The sequence below is a fragment of the Bactrocera oleae genome, chromosome 6 (genome assembly GCF_042242935.1).
Source record: "Bactrocera oleae isolate idBacOlea1 chromosome 6, idBacOlea1, whole genome shotgun sequence".
Taxonomy (NCBI): Eukaryota; Metazoa; Arthropoda; class Insecta; order Diptera; family Tephritidae; genus Bactrocera; species Bactrocera oleae.
This window is the reverse complement of record NC_091540.1, coordinates 59,762,941-59,785,724: the sequence shown is the minus strand read 5'-3', so window position 1 is coordinate 59,785,724 and position 22,784 is coordinate 59,762,941. Positions and strand designations below refer to the sequence as shown.

The following is a 22,784-nucleotide window of genomic DNA, read 5'->3' as shown; positions in this document are numbered from 1 at the left end:
ATGAGCTAGGCAGAGGAAAGACGGCTTTGCCGGCACTGGTCGACGACTAGCTACTGTGCGACCGCGAAATCTTTTTGGCTTAGAGTAGATCGTAGCAGATCTACTGAACTACTTGCCCTTAGCAAAGTTCATCTTGATACAATCGTAGGGTTTCCTACTGGACACTGCCCAATGGGCATTCATGCGGTAAGGCTAAACATCTTTTTGGAAGCTAGTTGTCAAAGTTTTTTTCCTTTGTCCATACTTTGCAAGACAGGGACTGAAACATCTCGGTAGTCTTACGAGAACGAGAAGACACAGATGAAACTGACATTAGCCGTTTCAACAAATTTGTGGTAAACTCAAAGCGCTTTGTCGATTTGAAAGAGTCTTATGATCTTTTATATAGGAGTTTTAGGTACCACAACGAACAGGTGTTCTATTTTGACCGGCCAAAAAAACCAAAACTTTGGTAAACATTTTTTTCAAACACCGTCATTTTCTCACTTTTTTTTACCATAGCATATTGTACGGTCATTATCTTTTAGAGAGAAAGAAAGCCGGAATAGTGGATGACTTTTTTTAGCGACGTCGGAGATCACGTGTAACTCAAAAATATTTATACCTTCCAATTTTTAAAACAATTGATACAGTAGTTTTTATTTTTTTAATTCCCAACAATCGCTTTTTCTTTAAGCTGTCACACGAGGTGTGCCCCTTAATACCCGTCTACTCATATGTCTTTTAAAAGCTAGACCACAAAACATAAAACATTCCCCAAATATTTTTGTAGAACGCTTACAAGTGGTGACAGACGTTGTAGGGATAAAAATTCGTGACCATTCCGATTACATGGTCAATGATTGTCATTAGATCAGTGGTCATTCTTATCTTCGAGAACCTTACAGCTAACTATATACACATTTCTTATTTACTAACAAGTGATCTAAATAGTCTTAAAACTGTTTAACTATTATTAAAGACCTTGCCTCTTAAATTTTATTAACGTTTATTGTTAGTGGTGGTAAAATTAATTAAACTTTTTTGTATCATATTAACTATGATTTTTTATTATTTATATATTTATTTTATTATTATTTTTTTTTTATCTAATTTTTTATCATTATTATAATTTATTATTTATTTGTATTTTTAATTCGTAAGCTAACAACGTCTTTAGCATTTTTTTATTTAATCTGGCAGCCGTGAATATGTAAGAATGCCGTTATAACAATAAAAAAATAACTAATCCTTACAGTTAATTGTATTTATGCTTACATAACCACTTAGTTCAATTAATGCATAATTTTTAGTAAATACGCGGCGTGTTAACAATAACAACAATAACCACACGAATATTTGCTTCTTCTGAAATTTTTAAAACTTAAAAGAAAAACCATGTCTTGCTCAGATTCGGATGATTCCGATTCAAATGCAAACCAACTAACACAAGAGGAAATCGACGCAAATGTAGGTCCCCGTCCACTTACTGTACGAGTCGTTCAACCCAACAATGAGCTTTCTTCCCTTTTGCAGAGGAATCTGGTTGATCCAAATATAAAAGTTGACTACAGAGATATTATCGGTCGGCACCAATATGATCGTCACCGTCGGAGTATTTCCCGATTTCCGGATATGACTGAAATACCGGATCCGCATCTCCCGACCAATCCTATAGTGTTCTTCGACATTTTGATTGGCAATGAATTCGGTAGATACACCAGGTTCACATATCACTGCAAGTTGTCTTAATACTTAATTAATAGCTGGCCGCATGATTTTCGAGTTGCGCAAAGATATCGTACCCAAGGCAGCGGAAAATTTTCGTGCACTTTGCACTGGTGAAAGGGGCTTAGGTGTACTCGGCACGCCGTTGCATTATAAACGTACATACATCCATAAAATAATTCGAACGTTCGGTTGTCAAGGTGGTGATGTGGTCAATAATGATGGCACTTGTGGCGAAAGCATCTATGGCACGACTTTTGAGAGTGAAAATTTTACGCTGAAGGTAAGCATCACTTTTATAAGGTGAACTATATACATATGTACATATATCTATATATCTGTCGTAGCATGAAGAAGGCACCCTTAGTCTGACAAATTATGGTAAACCAAACACAAATAATTCACAATTCGTGATTACCTCTAATCCTTGTTACAACCTCGATGGTTCAAATGTGGCCTTCGGCCACGTTTTGCGTGGTTTAGGCATCATCTATAATGATATGGAGCGTGTAGCGGATATAGATGATACGCCGAAAGAGGTAATTTTTTATTTAGAAACTTCTTTAGTTAGATCAAAAATGTATATTGTTCTGCTCTTTTTTGCTTCTAGCAAATATATATTATGGATTCCGGTCAGTTAATGCCCGGTGAGGATTGGGGTTTTGAGGATAATGACGAAACCGATGATTATTTGCCGCCACAGCCAAGAGATTGGAATAGAAAATACATAATTTATACCGTATGTATTTCTATAGATAACACTATAATTTTGCATAAGAGGTTATAGTAGTAAAAAAAAAAAGAATTCCTCGACTTTCGGTTTTACTGAAAACCGTCCGTCTGTTAGTTCGTCTGTCATTGCATACAAGAGTTATCGGTCTGAAAATTTGCGCATGTAATTTTTCCTTAATGAGCTGCTCATTTCTCGGAACTGCCGATATCGGACCACTATAAGATTGATCAAGATCAAGCCCTTGTATCGAAAACTTTTTTATTTGACAATATATCTTGACGAAATTTTGCATTATTGTCCAAAGCAATGCTACACTCGGAACATCTTGTTCAGATCGTTCCACTATAACATATTGCTACCATACAAACTAATCGATCAAAATCAAGATAAAGATATTTTTATACCCTTTTATGCTATAAGAAATATATCTGTGAAGGGTATATTATGTTTTTTATTATTTTTTATTTTTTTTTAGGCCGACGAAATGGTTAACTTACTAACTGACATACGATTGGCTGGTAATCACTTTTTCGCGCGAGATAATCTTTACGAGGCGCGTCGGAAATATCGAAAGGCGTATCGTTATTGCAATTTTCTACGTTCACGTGGTGAATGGGAGGAATATCCACAGCTAAAATTGAAAGAGGACGATTTCAAGAAGCTAGATGAGTTTATGGTACTCAATTATACAAATATAGCAGCTGTTGAACTGAAACTGAAAAATCACGACATTGCGAGGGATGCATGCACAGAGGTTGGTAAATTGATTTCTGGGGTTTATAGAAGGGAATAAAAAACTTGAAACACACTTTCTTCCTCGCATTTGTCCTAGGCTATATTTCTGAAAAAGGACTGCAGTAAAGCTTACTACCGCCGTGGGCAGGCACATGTGGGTTTAAACGATTTCGATAGCGCGGCAAAGGACTTTGGTATAGCTAGTCAGCTGATGCCGGCGAGTAAACGCATTAAAAAGGAATTGATTCAGTCAAAAAGATTACAAATTGCATACAATCGTGCAGAAGCGAAGAAATACAGCAAGTTATTTAGTTAAACGTCAAAAATTTAATGTCTTACAATGTGTTCGAGTTTTTTCTTTGCTAAATTTTGTGTGATATTTTCTTATAAACAAGCACTTTTGGATAAATTGAAATAAGGTAATGATCGAAGGAATAATATTTCAGATTTGATAGAAATTTCAAATTCTTAAGCAACTCTCAAGTGTAAATTTTTTCGCAACGAACAACTTTTCTTCGGGAAGCCGCCCTTTTGTCTGTCTTCATCTGTTATGCCCATTTTTTTTTTTTTTTGGATTTCAGATAGTTTTAAGCAGAAAAAACCTCCTCACCGGGAATTCAAAATTTTTCAAAACGAATCGGCAATTAATAAAGTAAATTAAATTCTGTAATTAAATTCACACAGGGTTTGTCATTAAACGGCTTTGGTTATGTACCCTAGAGTACTTCCAGAATTTTGAAGTATGATTTTAAAATAGGATTTCTAACTTGGTACGGAATTTATTTTCGATTTTTTATTGTCTTAATCAATTTTTTTTTAATGTACATAATTAGATGAAAATCCTAAAGAAAATTTTTTATTGTGTCCTCGTGTCAGGAAAAATATTTTTATCGAAATATAATCAGTGCACATATCGATAAACGCAACGAAAACGAACAGATGGCACATCGCTACTGTTACTGACGATCGTAGGGATCGTAGTGGTTTAGTAATTATTAAATTAATTAAATTTTTTTCTTATAAAAAAAAAGAAAAAAATACGATTGATAACTTTCTTCTAAAAGTGAGAAAATCGTTTTTGTATCAACCAATTTGATTTCAGCTAAATAAGATTTAATTAATAAAAAAAATCACAACTATTACAAATTCTCTCCCGTATATCGTAATATACAACAATCGATATCGATATTCGCAGTGTTTACCACCGGCAGCATTCAATCTTTATTTTCTACTTGTTTGGCTTTTTAAGAGACAAGTGATTTTTTTTGTACAAAATGGATACATTGTTGGACCCGGTTTGTGATACCAATCCTTTGGTCTACTTGGATATAACAATTGGAAATGAATTTGGTAAATTTCATAGCAAACCCATAATAAATGCAAATAACTGATATACTGTTTCAATTGTTGTGTAGCTGGACGTATGATAATTGAGCTGCGGAAAGATGTTGTGCCCAAGTCAGCAGAGAATTTTCGTGCGCTCTGCACAGGTGAAATGGGCAATGGGCGAATGGGCAAACAATTGCATTACAAGGGAGTGCGTTTTCACAAGGTAACGCGACTGTATGTTGCACAGAGTGGAGACGTAGTCAATAATGATGGTACTGGCGGTGAGAGCATATATGGACCAATTTTCGAGGATGAAAATTTCACATTAAATGTAAGTAGAATGGATTTTATACGAAAGCAATGCAGCTTAATTTTCAATAAACTGATTTGCAGCACGATGAAGGTGCCATTAGCATGGCCAACTATGGTGAACCAAACTCAAACAATTCACAGTTTTTTGTTGTCTCCGTGTCGAGCAATAACCTTGACGGCACAAATGTGGTTGTCGGCAAAGTTTTACGTGGTTTATCCATTGTGTCAGACATGGAGCTCGTTACGTCGGATGATGGTAAACCGCAGGAGGTTAGTTCCAGAATACTGCTTAAAAAAATGCAATTAGTAAAAGTCGCTTTCAGGATATAATAATTACGGATTGTGGGGAAATACATCCAGGTGAGGATTGGGGTTTTCTGGACAACGACGAGACGGAAGATAAATTACCGCCTTACCCACGTGATTGGGATAAAAAGTTTGAGTCATATACGGTGCGTATATTTTTTTTTAGTTTAATAGAGCGAACATTTTTTTTTAAAAAGCAAGTTAAATTTTCATGTTTGCAGATTGAAGATATGGTAAAATTGCTAACGGGCATACGCACTGCGGGCAATCACTTTTTTACACAACAAAAATTCCCCGAAGCGCGTCGTAAGTATCGTAAGGGTAATCGTTACTACAATCTATTACGGTTACGCTTCGAGAAGAAGGACCATAAACATACAACACGTGTTGAGGATGATATAAAAAAGTTAGAGGTATTCTCGGCTATTAATCACACAAATTTGGCAGCGGTAGAGCTGAAGTTGCAAAAATATTTTGAGGCAAAACATTCAAGCTCAGAGGTGGGTACCGAGAATATTATGTTTGTGTGTAAATAAGGACAAGGTTATACATATGTACTCATTCGTTGTTATTTTTTTTAGGCGATTCGTCTAAATGCGGACTGTGCCAAAGCATACTATCGTCGTGGTCAGGCGAATATCGGTTTGAAAGAGTACGAATGTGCGATTGCTGATTTAAATCATGCCAATGAAATAACGCCCGGTGATAAGTGTATATTAAGTGAATTAGCACGTGCCAAACGATTACTCTCCAACTACAATCAATCACAAAAGAAGGCGATGAAAAATCTCTTCAAATAACCATTGTGGACCTCGCTAACAAAAGTTGTTAGATGCTATTTTAATAAGCTTATTTGTTATTTTTTTATTGTCTACATACATTCACATAATATTCGTACATAGATATTTTTTACTATTTGTAAATTGTTCTGTTGAAAATAATACATGTACATTTATAATATATAGATTATAGATAGACATATACATACAAGCATACATTCACACATATAATTAATTAGTACATACCTATATTTAGTACATGCAAGGCTGTTTTATATTTGCCCTTTTAAATCCCATTAAAAATGTTAAACCAACAAATTGTTTTGCAATAAACAATATGAGGCTATACAGAGACATAAAATACAGTTGTAAGAATTTTAATGGAAATTTCGTTTAGAGGTTATATACATTTGTGGATTTCAAAAAATATTTACATATGTGAAAATATACTGCGAAAATTTGAACTTGATCCGGCAAATAATTCCAGAGATATTAGCGTATTTGTTAGAACTTTTTAACCTAACCCAAAACTTCAAATGCTGTTTTCAGAATGGGTGAAGAAAATTTCCTGCTGAGTGGGTGCATCGACAGACTTGAAATTTTCATACGACTTTATTAGATATATTTTTTAGGTAATTTCAAAGGAATGGGATTTTTGATAGTAATTTATATATTTAAATCCACTCTGCAAATTAAACAAAAAAACATTTTTTGGGTGAGGACATTAGTTTATCAAAAATCAAAGTTTTAACTATTTCTTCGAGCATTACTTGTAATCATTTTAATCTTTGGTTTTTGCAATACAAAATTTTCCTCACCGCCAGATACCTGTGTTTTCGTGTGTCCTCCAATCGCCGATTATTATAATTAGTTTAATTCTAAGAACGCGTTTTCGACTTGCTCGTGAATATAACCCCTTAAGTGCGTCCAGGCGAAGTTAAGTTAAAGTACATAGCGTTCCGGTTTTATAAACCTGTCTGATCGGTTTACGTGACTTGGTACCGTCGCTGCTTTTATCTCGGGTTTAAAGTCCAAAATGAAACCCCATTTAGTACTAAAAATTATTCAAAGAGGTTTTTGGATGACACACCTTGAACGAAAATACATCCTTGGCACTTCAGGTTAAGTATTTTATTTTTTAGAGAAAACGATCGTTATCTTCATTATACGACACTATGAACTAGATGGCGACAAGAAGGTGGCATGATGGAATTCATATACGGCCAAGGATCAAGTCAACCCGGGCAGAATATCTCAACATTATTCTAAGAATGTTGCCTGCCATCTTAACAACAACAACAAAGCAGGCATCGTAGGGGTCACAAGGTTAGACAAGTCAGTTCTAAATGAATGCACTACTAAATAATCTCAAAGAAACGAATGGTTCTTACCTGTTAATTGCCGGTTTTGTTCTTATACTTAATTAACTTGCTATGGGTGTTTCAAAATCTCATTTTATGGAAATTAGACTTTCAAGAATTCTGCTTTTATGGCAATACATTTTGAGTTTCTAACTACACTTATTGGTAGTTGGTTGTTGAGATTTATTTAACCGACGGTTTTACTTGAAACACAATTTCGCATATTCAATTTGTTGTTGTTGCTATAGAATTCCAAAATAGTTGTGGTTGTTATTTGATATAAAACTGCTTTTTGATGAACTCAAAACAAACGCATTTAAAAATATTGTTATGCTCACATATGCAGCAAACCAGGATAATGACTAACCTCAAAACTGATTCCACCAGCAATTACCTGTTGAATGAAGAAATTAACTAATATTTGCTTTACCACAATAATTTTATTATAATAGATTTAAAAAAAAAACAGCAATTAAATAAATAAAACCATTACAATTTATGCAATTCTTTTAACTAAAACTTTTTTGAGTCAAAATCATTAACTATATAATTAAATCGTTTACAAAATTTCAATACTCAGCGCACAAAGTTAAATCGAGTTTCGAAAATATTCGCATTTATATGCGTGAAAAATAAATAAGCAGTACATATAGTAAATAATTTATCTTTCTCTAACAAAAAATATATCCGCATATATATTTACTCAACTAAATTTTACTTACTAAAATATTAAACTAAAATTAACCAGTTATTTTCGCTTGTGCACTTTGCTTTTTATTGCTAAAACTGCGCCTGATTGCTGTATTCAACAACGGTGTCACGGTTACTTGCTCAACAGTTGTTGGTTTTTCTTACCGCTACTATGTATATGTATGCGCTATATATAATTTTTTTTTTTTTTATTAAAATTATTTTTTCATTAATATTTTTTTATTTTTTTAATTAATTTCGCTTGATGATGTACTCGGTAAAAGTATTAATACTAAATGGGTTTTTTAAAGATTTGTTACTGCATCACTATTCTCCGCTCTTGCTGCCGCAATGGCAGCAGCTGCTGCTACCGAACTGCCCGAATAGCTTTTCATATTAATCTCCATGGTTGTGAGCGCGCTGGAGACATGATATAAATTCTCCGAAAGTATAGCATATACCTCGAAGAGCTCAGAGTCCGATTTGGAAACGATGAAAGCCTCTGAAAATATAATTTAAATATTAAATAATGATAAAGAAGAATTAAACAAGAAAAACCTCAACTTCGGAAAGCACCGAAGCTATAATACCCATAACAAATGAAGAAGTTTTCATATAAGAACTAGATTTTAAACAATCAGTTTGTATGGCAGCTATAGTGGTCCGAGCTGAATAATTTTGTTCAGAGATTGTACGGTTACCTTGAATAATAATAATCCATGCCAATTTCCTGAAGTTATATCTTTAAATAAAAACTTTTCCATACAAAGACTCGAATTTGATCGATCAGTTTGGATGGCAGCTATATGCTATAGTACTCCGATCTAAAAAATTTATTCGAAGATTGTAGCGTGGCTTTAGACAATAATTAATGCCAAATTTCGTAAAGATATCTCGTTAAATAAAAAAGTTTTCAATACAAAAACTTGATTTTGAACGATCAGTTTGTATGGTAGCTTAGCGCTATAGTGGTCTGATATCGGCGTTTTCTACAAATGAGCAGCTTCTTGGGAAGAAAAGGATGTGTACAAAATTTCAGGTCGATATCTCAAAAACTGAGGGACTAGTACGCGTTTATACAGACAGACAGACTGACACGGCTAAATCGACTTAGCTCATCACGCTTTTTATATACACTTATAGGGTTTCCAACGCTTTTTTCTGGATGTTAAAAACTTCAATATACCACCTTCAGGGTATAAAAATATTTTTCGAGCTTATTGCCAATTTCTGTTCAAAGTAATTTGCATACCTGTGCGGTCTTTCATAATGCTCTGCGCATAAGCATTCAGTATAATAGACATTTCATCGAATTTCAAACGACTATCCAAATTGTTGTAACTGAAGATTGTCAGATTCGGATTGGACGCAGTCATTTGGGAGATGCGCTTATATTGGCGTACATGTGTTATAGCAACAGACCACTTCTGCGCCTCGATGAGCTCCTGCAGTGTCGTCTCAAATTCCTCGCTAGTCATCGGTATGCCCGGTGAGGGTGTAGGCGTATGTTCGCCTTCGGTGGATGTCGATGCAGCCTCGAAGCTTTCGAGCTCGGCCTCACTGACGCTGCGAACCAAAGCGTCGCGCACCAGCGCGTATAAATCAGATATGTCATGCATCTGTAAGCGAGACAACATGCCAAAATTTGAAATATTTTAATCAAAAAAGTATATAAAAATCGCTTGTTTATGACGAGAACCTTACATTTTCATTAATTCTAAAGTGATTAACAACATTCGAGGATATTTTGTGATTTGATTCGATGAGCAAAAGCAGTTGGAACATTAGCTTATATAAAGCGCGTCCTAAATCTAGTACCACTTCAGAGGAGGCTGGATCGAAAGTCATGTAACCGATATTGGTGCTGGTCGCCAATTCTATGCTAGACGCTGCCACGTCGGCTTCGTTGAATAATGACAGTTTGCAAGATGTCTTCACCGCATCGAGGCACTAGTAGGAATAATTAAAATTTATATAAAAAAAATCGCCTGTTCAGATTTCACAATTTCTAAACACTCACCTCTAGCACTTGATCCTTGCGATCGAAGAAGGTCTCCAAGTGCTCCTGCACTTCTAAGACATTGAAACGTAGCGTTTCAAAGAGGCGCGGCGTGGTCGTTTGTATGTCACTACACCATACACGTGGCGGATCGGCACGCGAGCTAAGTAAATCGGTGAATAACGATATGCGATTGCCCAATTGCGAACCAATACCGGTAAAATACTTCTTCGCCTCCTTCGAGATGCTGATCGTTTTGAAGGTCAACTCTTTTATCAATCTATACAGTTGCATCAGCAACTCAGATGTATGCGCTGACGGTTGATTGCTCAACATCAATTGGAGCTGCTTGCGCCAGTTCTCCTCCGCCTCGTCGCGTATGGGCGCACCAAAGCGTATAATGCCCGGCAAATGTGGCGATGCATTGCATGGCGTTATATCACCCAAATCGCCAGCACTGGAACCACTTGTGTCGCTGCGTGAAACCGAATTGCGGCGACGACGTTCGCGCAGACTCAACGATGTGGGTGGACCGACATTATAGGCGGATTTCATAAATGATTGCCGATGATCTTCGTCGATGGGTGATTCCGATTCACCATCCTCATCGGATGAATCGTCTGCTGTCTGTCGACGTCGTTTACTCAATATAGGTGTCTTTTCGCTGAAACTATCCTCCAACGCAGAGGAATGACCACCCTTGCTGGAACCGCCGCCGCCAATGCCACTGCCGCAGGTGAGGCGTTCTTCATCGCCCTCGAAGAGTTGATGGCGTCTTACGCCCCAATTGAAATTATCCGTAGATTCGCCGGCGATGCTGTCTTCGTATTCGAGAAAATCAAAATCTTTGAAGACGGTGAAGTCGGGTTGACCATCGTCACGGCGTGAACCGCTGCTCAGATCACCTTGTGGCCCGGAGGTCTCCTCAGTGGAGGAAGCAGCCGACGATTGACGCTCCATTAAATCGGATGATTGACTGAAGATCACCTGCATAATAGAGAGCGGGTGTTATATAAAATTTTTAAGATTCGGATTAAGAGAACACGCTTCACACAACAATGAAACGCTTTCAATACAAATGCAAGTGCATGGTGTATTTGTGTTTTGGAAACATCCGCTGCACAGTTAAAGCACAAAAAAAATCATTTCATATAAAATACTGCATATACATATATATATATATACTATATATATTATATATATATAAATAATTGTAAAGGTAACTGATAAAAATTATAATATAATAACGCTTACGCTTTGTCTGGTTGCAATGGATCCCGTTAAGATCGATGTGCTCAGTGACTGCTGTCAACAGTCAATGTGGAAAGTGTAAGCAAAGTTAAAAACAACAACAGAAACAACGAAATAATTTGGAAATTTTATAATAAAAAATATTTCTGGATAAAATCAAGTATGCAAAACGACCATCGAAAGCTTGCGCACATTGAATGAAACAGATAGTCTACATATAGGCGCGAATCGTATTTTAGCGAAATTCTATAAAGTCTAGAATACATTGAAAGCGAGTGAAAAACAATTTTTCGGGCTTTTAAGTTAAAATTTAACACATTTGTGGACTTAATTTCAACGAAGGTTTCGGTTTATGGTTAGACGTAAATGTTAAAGAAATATTTGTAAGAATTTATTTATTGAGTGTAATCTGTAAGCGCAATTTTTCGAAACGCTGTTTTCAGAGTTGGTCATGAAAATTTCTTCGAATTGGCTGGACCGATCGACTGTATATTTGTCAAAAATTAAAATTGTGCTAGCCCTTCGATCATTACCTGTACTCAACTATAGTAATAACAAACTTTTTTGGATTTTAGTTAATTTTTTGCAGAAAAATTGTCCTCACCGCCAGCGACCTATCTTACTGGAGATCGGCTAAGGGATTAAGAGAATCCAAAATTTTTCAAAATGAATCACCTTTTATTAAACTACATTAAACTACATTAAATTCTGTAAATTTATATTTTTTTATTCGCAAAAAAAAAATACCTCCTTAAGAAAAATATTCAGAAATTCCGTTTCTGCGGACTTGCAAGTGGATTTAACCCTATAAGTAAAACATCGGAAGTATATAGACAACATTGCTTATAAGGTGGCGTCCATAGTTCTCTTAATTCATACCCATGTGGTCTTACCAGCTCAGCTCACTACCTTTCGTGCAAATTTTATATTCCAATATATTTATAGATCTCTCTTTTCAAGAAACCAGCTGTCTCCCGCCACAATCAAGTCGACGCAAAGCGTAACTTTATGTAAATATGTATTTTTCATCGAGATACAAGATGGTATTTTTTTTAATTCTCTTCACTTCCATGAGTAACTACAAATTAACTGATCAGCCTGAAGATTTTCGGAAACATTTATAAGGGTTATATATGCGAGATAAAAAAATGCCAATCGATAAACCCATTAATATTCACCTACAATAAAGCAAGTTCAAGCTCGATTTAATTATTAATTCCCTACAAAGGCCCATTAGAACGCAGACTGATTGAAAATAATATATAGCAAAAAAAATTGGTAATCAAAAGCAACGCCAAAAAAAAAAAAAATAAAAAATAAAAGCAAACGAATGGTGAAGAATGAGACAAAAAAAAAAATATAAAATTTGTGATACAACAACAAAAAAGCGAAGCCAAACTAAACGCTAGAAGTTTGTGTAGGTTTAATAAAATTTAAAAAAAGTGGTTCATACGCCTACCTTTGAGCAAATAGAGTTAATGAAATCATCCTGAAACACAATTTTGACATGGAGCAATAATTGTTTGTATATCACGAAACGAATTTAACATGGAAATAAAATAAGAAATGGTAAGCGGGTATCGCAAGGTTAATAATTTATGATGAATACAATATTATAATTATGTGAAACACCTAATCAAGAAGGGCAATAAAGGGAAATCATTATATGTATGTATGTAACCAATTAAGAAACTAGCATGCAATTCAACGCAAGTTAACAAAAAAAAAAGAACGTAATTTTAAATAATTTCAACATAGCGCTGTCAGAAAAGGTGGCAGCACTAAGCCAAAATGGCTTATTGAATAAGCGCCTACCAATTTAGCTGAAAAAGTACATTAAATAGCAGATATACGCTCAAACGGTGCATAAAAAGCACACGCACGCTTGCGCGCCTTAGCTGCGGTGAGTATATTGCACACAGGCAACGCATACATACCGATGGTGACTTCGGCAAGCCCACGCGCTGACCACAAGTGGTTAGTAGATTAACCAGACATTCGCGTACGCGCCCCTGCGACATCCACGGACGCTTCCAACCGCTAAGCGAAGCCGAGTCGGCCGGTGAAAGACTGGCGCTGCGGCGTGGTGAGTTTGGTGTGCCCACCGCGCTATTGTTATGCTGCTGCAAGTGTGCACCGCCTGTTGACGTGTTGTAATTGCCCTGTGCAGTCGCCGTCATATTGCTAATGTTGCGTGATTGCGCGCCCACAGCGCCCGATATACCAACGCCGGCATTATTTAACACGGTGGCGCTGCTCGCTGCCGTCACAGTGGTGTTTGTAGAGGCGTTCGATGAGTTGTTGCCGCCGGTAATGGCGGGATTGTCATCGGTTTTGAGTAGAATGCGTCGACCGATTAGCGGTGTCTGCGACACGTCGAAGGTGAATTCCATGGTGCGACCAGCAAGTTCCTTTTTACAGAACATATCCGAATCCGGATATGTGCCATAGAAAGACAACGATAAACCGGCGCTACAACCTTCGCTTGGCGGCACCACTTGCAGCGACGAACTGCGTGTCACAATCAATTTCAATATCTTCAATGCGTCCTTCCAGTTGACGGTCTGTCGAGATGATAAAAATTAATTTAATACAATAGTTATTATACTAAAAGCACTTACATCCAAATATTTGCCAATGGCGCGCAATAAATCACTATTGATGGTTTGCGCTTGCGGCGCGGAGAGGTCCACATAGTGCAGCATGCAGTGTATCACATTCAAAACGGGCACCTGTATCTGCTGCGGCCCCTTTTCGAGCACCTCAATCAGAAAAGCCAGCATATGTAGACCCATGTGTGCATAGGTGTCATGTAAATATTTCACCACACACTTGGTCCACTGGAAAGATTCTTTGCAGAATGTCTTACGGCTGTAGAGCGTCATTACTGTGCCGAGGTTTTCCAATTTGGCGCCAAGTTCCGATGAAACTTGTGCAATATTCTCGGCGCTGCGTATACAAATCTCATTGGCGTCCTCATAGTGCAACAACATGTATGGCAGCAGCGAGATGACGTTCATGGGAAAGGCGCAGCTTTGTGTGGGATCGCATACGGGCAAGTTGAGCATGGGTGCGAATTGTGAGAGTAGCGTTATGGTGGGTTCGTACGTTGAGGTATGTGTGCAGCCCTGGAAAAGAAATGATGAAAGGATTTGTTAACTTAAATATGAATAACGGTATATCTTTATGCTAAACAGGGTGTATTAAGTTTGCCACGAAGCTTGTAACACCCAGATAGAAATGTTGGGGACATGATAAAGCAAATATATGTGCATAAATGATTAGCATGTCGTGCTTAACCGATGTAGCCATACGTCCGTCTGTCTGTATATACGCAAATTAGTCCATCAGTTTTTGAGACATCGTTTTGAAAGTTTGCACACATTCTTTTTTCTCCAAGAAACAGCTTGTTTGTCGAAAGCGCCAATATCGGACCACTATGACATATGGCTGCCATACAAACTGATCGATCAAAATCCAGTCCTTGTATGGAAAACTTTTTTATTTGACAAGGTATAATATCTTCACGAAATTTATAGATTGTCCACGGCAAAAATACAATCTCCCAAAAAATTGTACGGATCTTCAGATACTCTTAGTTCTAACGAATATAAATATTCTATATATAGTTGTTGCTAGAGTGATCGGATTAAATCTAGTGGCCCTAGTGGCTACAGCTGGTGCACTATCTATGAGTATCGAAGTCTAGTAGTCCGTCCTTACGACAGTCCGGTTCATGTAATTGGATCCGGATCTACATCGGAGTAGGAATTGCCGGTGCCGCATAGAAGGGTTTCTCAGAGGTAAAATAACTTGAACTGAACGGCTTATAATAATAAAAGCTAGCACAATATATTAAGTGGTTCAATTATTTGTCTGAAATACACATAACCAATATATGGCACAGTGAGTCAAGAGGTTGACTGGTTCATAAGGTTGATTAATATAAGAAAATGAAAAGTCAGTTGGTCACATAAATTCGAAACATCAAAAATTGTTGATATTTTTGAGTGACGACATATTTGGCATTCTCTAAATTCCTTATCGTTCAGTCATATCGCACATTACCTTCAATAGCAGCGCATGGACACCCGGATAAGCGGTCCATTTGAGTTGTTGTTGCAGCTTTTCAACTTTATCACGAGCATCAGGACGATCGAGGGGCAAGCGATGCAAAACACGTGTCAATAAACGCACAGCCAATAGAAATTCGTGCTCATAATCGCTCTCCAAGAGTGAAACCGACAGCCAAAAGAGTTGAGCCAGTATAGTCATTTTGTCATCCTGCGTGAAAGAAGAAGAAGAGGAATGAGCAATAAAGTAATATTACAAGAGTTTCCCGTTAATTAAATACCTGTGTGGCGCTATCGCCGAGCATTTTCAAACTTTGAGCGCTGCGCGAACGTGAAAGCGCCGAGCCGCCAAACTTGGCGGCATTTCGCTCCAACTCCGACATACATGATATGCCAGAAGCGCGATTACGCAACTCGACTGTGAATTAAAAATATATATTTTTCAACAAGCAAATGAAGTTATGATTAAAAATAACTGTTTTTTGAACTATTATTGGCGATTTGAGGTACAACGAACGCACCTTGTTTGTCGCACGGCGAATTGGTGCTCTTGCGTGCGCAATATGTCACCGAATAGCTGGTGCTGCGTGCATGGCTCTGCACCGAGAAGTTCGGCGATTGTGGTGCTATGCCGCCCGAAGGTGACTTCTTGCCGGGTAATATCGAATTGGGGCCGCCATCTTTGTTATTCAAGTTTGGTGTGCTCTTGAAAATATCCTTCATGACATCCAACGGTCGGAAATCCGAATCCAAACTATCAACAGCGGCTTCCAGTGTCAAGAGTAGTTCCGTTACATAACCCTGCATATCTTCACCTTGTTCGGCGACCGTTTCGACCAAACGCGACAATATGTCGGAGAGCATACGCGAGTTAATGGGCACATTGAGCGCGCGAAATATCTGCAGGCAACGTCCAGCATAGTGACGTGACGAGCAAGATAAGCCCAACTGCAGCGCTGTCTGTGCCCAACGCTCCGCTATGCGTGCCTGCGGGTAGCTGTCGGCAAACACTTTCACCATGTGCTTGAGGAAGCAGCTTAGCTGCTCGGCGGACTTCACCATCCACACTGCAATCGGAAGAGATAAAAGATAATAAAGTTTCACAAAGTACATGCAAGTAATAAATTTTGTTGCAAAGTTCAACGTAACAGCGCAAAGCACAACGGTTTTAAGTCTGCGTGTATGACTCACCTTTGGCGGTGATATCTTCGTAGTTCCACAAGGGCTGGCAGGTGTCTTGTGCGAGAAACTTTAGTAAACTTTTGATTACATGCGAGATTAGCATGGTGGGTCCGGGTTGTGGTGGTGCATTCTCGTCGGCTATTATCAACGGTACTTCGGAATTCTCTGAAGTGTTCGGATTTATTTGTATGTTGCCGACATTCAAGACAACTTGATGCTGTTGCGTGGTCGCTTGATTGGACTGTTGACTTTGTTGTTGCTGCTGTTGTTGTTGTTGTTGGCCAATTACTTGCAGCTGTTGTTGTTGTTGCTGCTGCTGCTGTTGTTGTGGCAATTGCGTTTGTACTGTAGCATTTAGTGGCGGCGGTTGTTGCAAATTGGTGTGCAGTTGCACGATTTGTTGCTGCTGCTGCTGTGTGACGTTGTTGTAATATGTTGTATGCACATTTTGCAGGTTGGCGGCTGTTAGCGTAGCAGCAACATTATGACTCATTCCGTGTATGACACTTGAATTGGAGAGCGGCAAACTGCAGGGGTTTACGTTGTACAAATAACTGTCGAATTCTTGATGAGATTCTAAAATTGTAATTGAAAGTTATTGAAGAAAAAATGTATAATAAAAAACAAAATAAATGGAAAATAATTATTAAAAGAAAAAAATGGTATATTTGTACGCTTATTAAAATATATTTTTTTCTGGTGGCAACGCCATTCTCACATATTTTTAATAATACTCGTTTAGTAGCGCACATTTCATACTCATATACGTAGTTATACTTTACTTTTAATTTTATTATCTACATATATTCGGCATTTAACTAGGGTGGCAACCCCGTAATTTAGCAAATTTTGTTTATTAAATTTTAGACATAATACTCAAACTGTTTTGCAGTTTTTCTATTTAGTATTTTTATTCAAACAATTTAATGTCAGGTGGCAACTCCATAAACAATATCTTTGTAGTAAAACTCACTCACTCACCAACTCTAGATTTCAACTCTTGCCACCTGAGTGTTAGCTGTTGCTGTTATAACGACAGTAAATACTCTAAAACTATTTTGAAGAATGCAACCGATTTGACAGTTCCTGGTCGATTTTGTATTGTAAAGATGGATTTAAAAAAATTTCATTATATTCAAATGAGTTTAACAAACAGAGAACAAAAAGTAGGCGTTTTTAAGGAAAACATGAGACGAAGAACTGTTGTTGTTATTGTTAAAAAAGTAATTAGTTACAAATAAAATCATGTGAACTAATATATCAGATATTCTATTCTATAGTAGTTGCCACACGCTGGGACACACTCAACTTTCCAGCTTATTTCTAACGAGAACTTGTGGATTTATATTCATGTAAGAGTAGACAGTTCAGCAACATTTTTAAAAAATACCTGAGAAAATGTTGTTACAACAATAATAATTCATAAATTTCTAATATCTAACATTTTATAATTATTAATCGAAATTTTCGATTTTGATTTTGTGAATAACTTGCAAAAAAATTTTATTTTTTAAGTTAAATTTTTTTTTAAATATAATTTTTGTTTAACTTTCATTGAAGCAAAAATTAAGATAATTGCAAAAAAAAAAATTATTTTTCAGCCCGAGTCAAATTTGAACATATGATATATAATATGTATATAAATTATCAAATTTAGATTCGTATAGTATTTAGCTGTTCGGAATATTTCGAGTAAAGAAAAAATATGATGATGATTTTTTTATGTACAAATAGCACGACCCTAATGTATACATCACATGCCGTTTCACTGAAATCGTAATTTTGATTTCGCTTCGCTTTGTAATTCTCTGAAAACGTAAATAATTAATACCTGTAAACACATTATCAATGACGGGCAATGACGGCACCGTTAGCCCCAAGTCCAGTTTTGTGGTTTCGCTATTCAGCAGAATACGAGCGACGGTCAGATGGTCATTGTGCTCGGCCAAAACGATCTGCAATGAAAGCAGAGCGCGCCAATTAAATTGAAAACATTAAAATTTACAGTTACATAATAACACATATAACTACAAAAGCGCGTGAGTACGTGTGAGTACACATACACTCACACAGAGCTCTGGCAGGAAGCCAACGAAAGGCGACTTACCAGCAAATTAATGCAAAGCTGCTTGCAGTGCTCGCGTACAATTACACGCGTATGATCGAGACCCAAAAATAAAATGTGCAACATCAACGGTAAATGCAAAGTCCAATCAATGCCCGGAATGCCGTCGACAACAATATCCGTTAACAGCATCACGGCAACGTTACAGCTAAAAGTACAACACACAAACACACACACTCACATATATATATAAGCAAAATCACGGAATTATAATAAAATAAAGGGAAGAAAGGAACATGTAAGGATTCCGCCATGAAACGGCAGCAGCAGAGTGGCAACCTCGCCGTCGGCGGCATTATGCAATTGTTACTAACCGATGGAAGCCGCTGATTGGTAGGCTGACGTCCGGTAAAAATTCGGTGAGTGGCGCGAAGTAGCCACCGTACTCCGGCATGGGCAATGGGTGTGGCGCTAGCGGCGCATCTGCTGAACGCAGCTCGACGTTCTCCTCCTGACGCAGCTGTGTGCGTATAAATGAGAAGTTGAAGATATTAAAAGCGGAGAAAAATACGGTAAATCAATTAATATGCAAGTCTACAGACAGTTGCGTATGTATTGTGTATGTGTAGGAAATATTACCTCAGCATCATTAATTAGTATGTCCTCGGGTCGCGGCAGTATCGATGGCCCGGAGGCAGCGCGTATTTTATCAGCACCGCGTGGCGGTCGATTGTTTACGGTTTGTGTGAAGGCGCGTATGCCGCTATCAGATTTACAGGTTCTGCGAAATGGTAAAGCGTACGTTCAATCGTTATAAATATAAAAATATACGAATAGTTATGTCATAATTTCGTGGAATAGCCTTTGACTTTAATTATAGAAACCCGAATTTAATAAATGTAGAGCAAAAGTATAATAAAAATTTAGACAAAACTTAATAATATATGAGAAAATTTTATTTTGGTTATTGAAAGCTTAAAAAAATAGAAAAAATATTTAGATAAAATAATATTTTCAAAATAGTAAATATTAAATAAGATTTTTCAGCAAAAGATTGTGCGAAATTACGACTAAAAATTCAAACTGAACAAAATATGTATATGAAGTCGCTAAAAAATGTAATACTTTATTTTGAAATATATACTAAAATTCAAACATTAACCAAGTTTTAGTAAATCATCATATTCCAATAATTGCCCAAACTAATATCAAACGTAATCAAATCCATCCGAACTTTACTTTTTTGACTTTCTTCAAAAAGCAGATATTTTGACGTGATAATTTTCGATTGAAAATCAGGGAAATTTTTCGATATAAAGTCAAAATGAGGTGCAAAAATAAATAGTTTAAACCGAATTTCGTGAAAGAAGCAAGAATAATTTATTGTAAAAGATAAATAATAGTTGAAAAAAACTAAAAAAAAAACACGCTTTAAAGGAATTTTTACACCGCCTCCTATAAAGCTCTTCAATACCATCTTGTTTGTGAAATTTATTGCTCATGGCGCATTTATTTCGTCAGTTATCGCACTTTTAGTATATTTTAACATGACTGTTATATGGGGAGTGGGCGTGGTTATTATCTGATTTTGCCCATTTTCACAGCGTATGAAAAAGGGCTAAAAGGACTCCCTCTCAATTTAGTTGAGTTAGCTTTAGCGGTTTGGAAGATATATACATTAAACTATTTAGGTGGCGGGGTTACGCCCACCTTTAAAATAATGTGAAACTGTTATCAAATTATTGCATTGTCATCGGTCCTTGACACATCTGCAAAGTTTCAAGTTGATCGGACTTCTGGAAACCGGTGAAAATTGAGCTCTAAGATTCCATTACATATGCACATACAACCCAAGCAAATAAAAGCGTATTAATAAAAATAAAACTATGGTAATTGAAATTTTCACACAAAATTTTGAGGTTAGTTTTTTCTTTTTATTGCCTACAACTTTTCTATTACCTATTTTTCCATAGGACTTCTATTTTTTCTGGAAATCGAGATAAACCGTTTTTTGTCCTAAAGAACTCAACTATCCTTCCTTTCTACCACTTCCTCACCACGATCTCAGAATGTCCGTTAATTTTTTTTTCTTTAATTTTTATTATATTCTCTCCCGTTTTTAATGGGTTTCATCCCACTACTACTATTTTTTCTTTTTTGGGTTTCGAAAACTATAGATATATGTATATCGGAAATAGTCTGAGTAACTCAGAAACTCAACATTGACACCTTCATAGCTTGGTTTCGTGACGTTTTTTCTTTCACTATAACTACGTATTATTGACGTTGTAGTTATGAATGTACATATGAAAAAATGTATAGAGATACTAAATTAGTTGTGATTTCTGACAAATTTTTGTACTAAACCCGTCAGTTTCTATTATGAAACCCAAACACTGTGCATGAAAACCACGATCGACTCAAATTCACACAATTTTATCGCCGCTTCCAGAAGTTATTACTATTTTTACTCACCCTGTTTTGATGGGATCTTCGCCACTGTGACGTTTCGTATGAATAGTACCTTTCTCCACAATTAAGTCCTGTATGCGTGAGTCATTGATGCCACCGACTGCTTGACCTAAGAATGTTCGAAAAAAGTTCTATAAGTACAAAGTATATAAAAATGTTTTTAATAGCCGTCGTTGCTCGGCAGTAAATTGTAAGGCAACGTAAATCCTTTAAACTATATAGCCAGGAATTAAATAAATGAGGCGTTCGGAATTTAATTATTTTAATTGTATTATTTTTGCTTGGAAATCTTCTTCAGTGTCGAGTTATAATTATTATTCTTCCCACAACTGAATAATGAGCCACAAAACCACTTGGACTATAAATAATTTATAACACGCCACATTCAATCACACACAAACGTTTACTTCTCGCGCCCTACTCACCATAATGTGAAGCATTTAACACACTTACCGTCAGCTGAGTGACTGGAAGCTTTCCGCATGCTTGTTAAGCGATAAAATGGCGGTGTCTCGGTGCGTTCAATTAAACAATTAAGCGTCTCTACAGTTTGCAGTTCCACCATGAGTTCGTCGAGCAGGCGATCGGGGCAGGTGCGGGCCAGATACAATGCAACTCGTTTTGCCTAGTCGGAAATACAAAAGTTTTTGAATAAACATACAAATACAAGTATACATCCTATACGAGTATAGGTAAAATTGAATATATTTAGGGAAAACTGAAAATTTTAACAAACGACCATTAAATATGTTCGCTGAGTAGGAGTAATAATACATTCGTATTATTCGTACATATTCGCACTCACTCTTATATATTCAAATATATATATATATATGTCGGTTTGTAATTGGAAAAAGGCAAATATTTGTTTGCCTCTCACTTACGTATGGCAGCAGCTCGTTGGGCGCCATGCCGCTCATTATGACCAAGTAGCGCAGTATGACCTTGAGATTGTTTGGCCAGAATTGGCAGAGTGTGCCCCACAGTTCCTCAATGTCACGTGGATGCGAATCAGAAAACTGAAAATATTTAATAACGGTTTGCTCACTAATTGAAATCAAAAGGTAATAAGTGAGATAGAGAATTAGAGTGAGAGAAAGTGAGTGAATTAATTTGGCTAATGAGAGTTTTAGAGTAAATGCTAATGATACTGATATAACCACAAAGTCGTAAACAAAATAATAAACATTTTAATATTTTAAAGAAAAGATTCAGATGGAACGCTTTTACAATTTCGATCCGGCTGAAAGAAAACTTTGGGCTAAACATTTTTAGTTTTTTTGAAGCAAAAGAGATTATTGCGGATCAAGATGATTAGACCAACATTTTGCAGATCGATCTATATATATCTGGCAAACCTTTTCTAGCTTGGCATTGTTTTTTTTTTTTGTTTGTTTTGATAAAGTAATCTGTTTATAAAATAGTATTATAAATCTAACTATAAAACGAAATCAATCTAATGCCAATGGCGTATCCACGAAAGTCCGAAAGCGTTAATAAGTCAAAATGTAGCGTCTATAATATTGCATCTTAGATATTCGACGGAACTACCATTTATCTCAAATTTGCTTACCGTCTGCTTGAAAGGCGCAGGTACGCTCTAAACATGGGCTTTATAACTGTTATGAATTACGAGTCGTATAAAAAACAAGGTCACGACTTACAAAAACGAAAACTCTCAAAATCCAGAAAAATTACGATATATGCCGAGGCCGTTCACCTATAACGCTTTATATTAGAGAGCTTTTGGTTGTAAAAATGTAATAAATGAGGAAGTCATTTCACGATGA

General features: G+C 36.6%; 3 protein-coding genes across 9 annotated transcripts in view; 2 read left to right on the top strand and 1 right to left on the bottom strand.

The window, feature by feature from the left end:
* Window positions 1-1,258: 1,258 nt before the first annotated feature.
* Window positions 1,259-3,506, top strand: LOC106619941 (peptidyl-prolyl cis-trans isomerase D). Its single transcript, XM_014238287.3, has 7 exons — window positions 1,259-1,449; window positions 1,516-1,690; window positions 1,746-1,990; window positions 2,055-2,246; window positions 2,318-2,446; window positions 2,916-3,194; window positions 3,273-3,506. Exons 1-7 carry the CDS (start codon window positions 1,378-1,380, stop codon window positions 3,489-3,491), a joined length of 1,311 nt encoding a protein of 436 aa, XP_014093762.2. The 5' UTR covers window positions 1,259-1,377; the 3' UTR covers window positions 3,492-3,506.
* Window positions 3,507-4,370: 864 nt separating this feature from the next.
* On the top strand, window positions 4,371-6,262 carry Cyp40 (Cyclophilin 40). The gene is made up of 6 exons (XM_014238286.3): window positions 4,371-4,525; window positions 4,591-4,835; window positions 4,898-5,086; window positions 5,140-5,268; window positions 5,344-5,622; window positions 5,704-6,262. Exons 1-6 carry the CDS (start codon window positions 4,450-4,452, stop codon window positions 5,920-5,922), a joined length of 1,137 nt encoding a protein of 378 aa, XP_014093761.2. The 5' UTR covers window positions 4,371-4,449; the 3' UTR covers window positions 5,923-6,262.
* A 1,420-nt stretch (window positions 6,263-7,682) lies between these two features.
* The window catches only part of fry (Protein furry), a 113,464-nt gene continuing 98,362 nt past the window's right edge, over window positions 7,683-22,784 (bottom strand). For 3 of the 7 annotated variants that reach the window (XM_070112178.1, XM_070112179.1, XM_070112182.1), the window contains 18 exons: window positions 21,879-22,013; window positions 21,448-21,619; window positions 20,998-21,103; window positions 19,162-19,303; window positions 18,897-19,042; window positions 18,565-18,730; window positions 18,289-18,412; window positions 16,467-17,033; window positions 15,797-16,342; window positions 15,557-15,693; window positions 15,271-15,486; window positions 13,824-14,330; window positions 13,140-13,766; window positions 11,206-11,256; window positions 9,973-10,938; window positions 9,657-9,902; window positions 9,205-9,571; window positions 7,683-8,454 (listed from right to left, as the gene is read on the bottom strand). In XM_070112178.1, the coding sequence (XP_069968279.1) occupies window positions 8,258-8,454; window positions 9,205-9,571; window positions 9,657-9,902; window positions 9,973-10,938; window positions 11,206-11,256; window positions 13,140-13,766; window positions 13,824-14,330; window positions 15,271-15,486; window positions 15,557-15,693; window positions 15,797-16,342; window positions 16,467-17,033; window positions 18,289-18,412; window positions 18,565-18,730; window positions 18,897-19,042; window positions 19,162-19,303; window positions 20,998-21,103; window positions 21,448-21,619; window positions 21,879-22,013 (5,418 nt within the window). In that variant the 3' untranslated portion in view covers window positions 7,683-8,257. Of the gene's footprint in view, window positions 8,455-9,204; window positions 9,572-9,656; window positions 9,903-9,972; window positions 10,939-11,205; window positions 11,257-12,661; window positions 12,692-13,139; window positions 13,767-13,823; window positions 14,331-15,270; window positions 15,487-15,556; window positions 15,694-15,796; window positions 16,343-16,466; window positions 17,034-18,288; window positions 18,413-18,564; window positions 18,731-18,896; window positions 19,043-19,161; window positions 19,304-20,997; window positions 21,104-21,447; window positions 21,620-21,878; window positions 22,014-22,784 lie in introns of all 7 variants that reach the window. The other 4 variants (XM_070112180.1, XM_070112183.1, XM_070112181.1 and 1 more) reach the window with 2 other exon arrangements.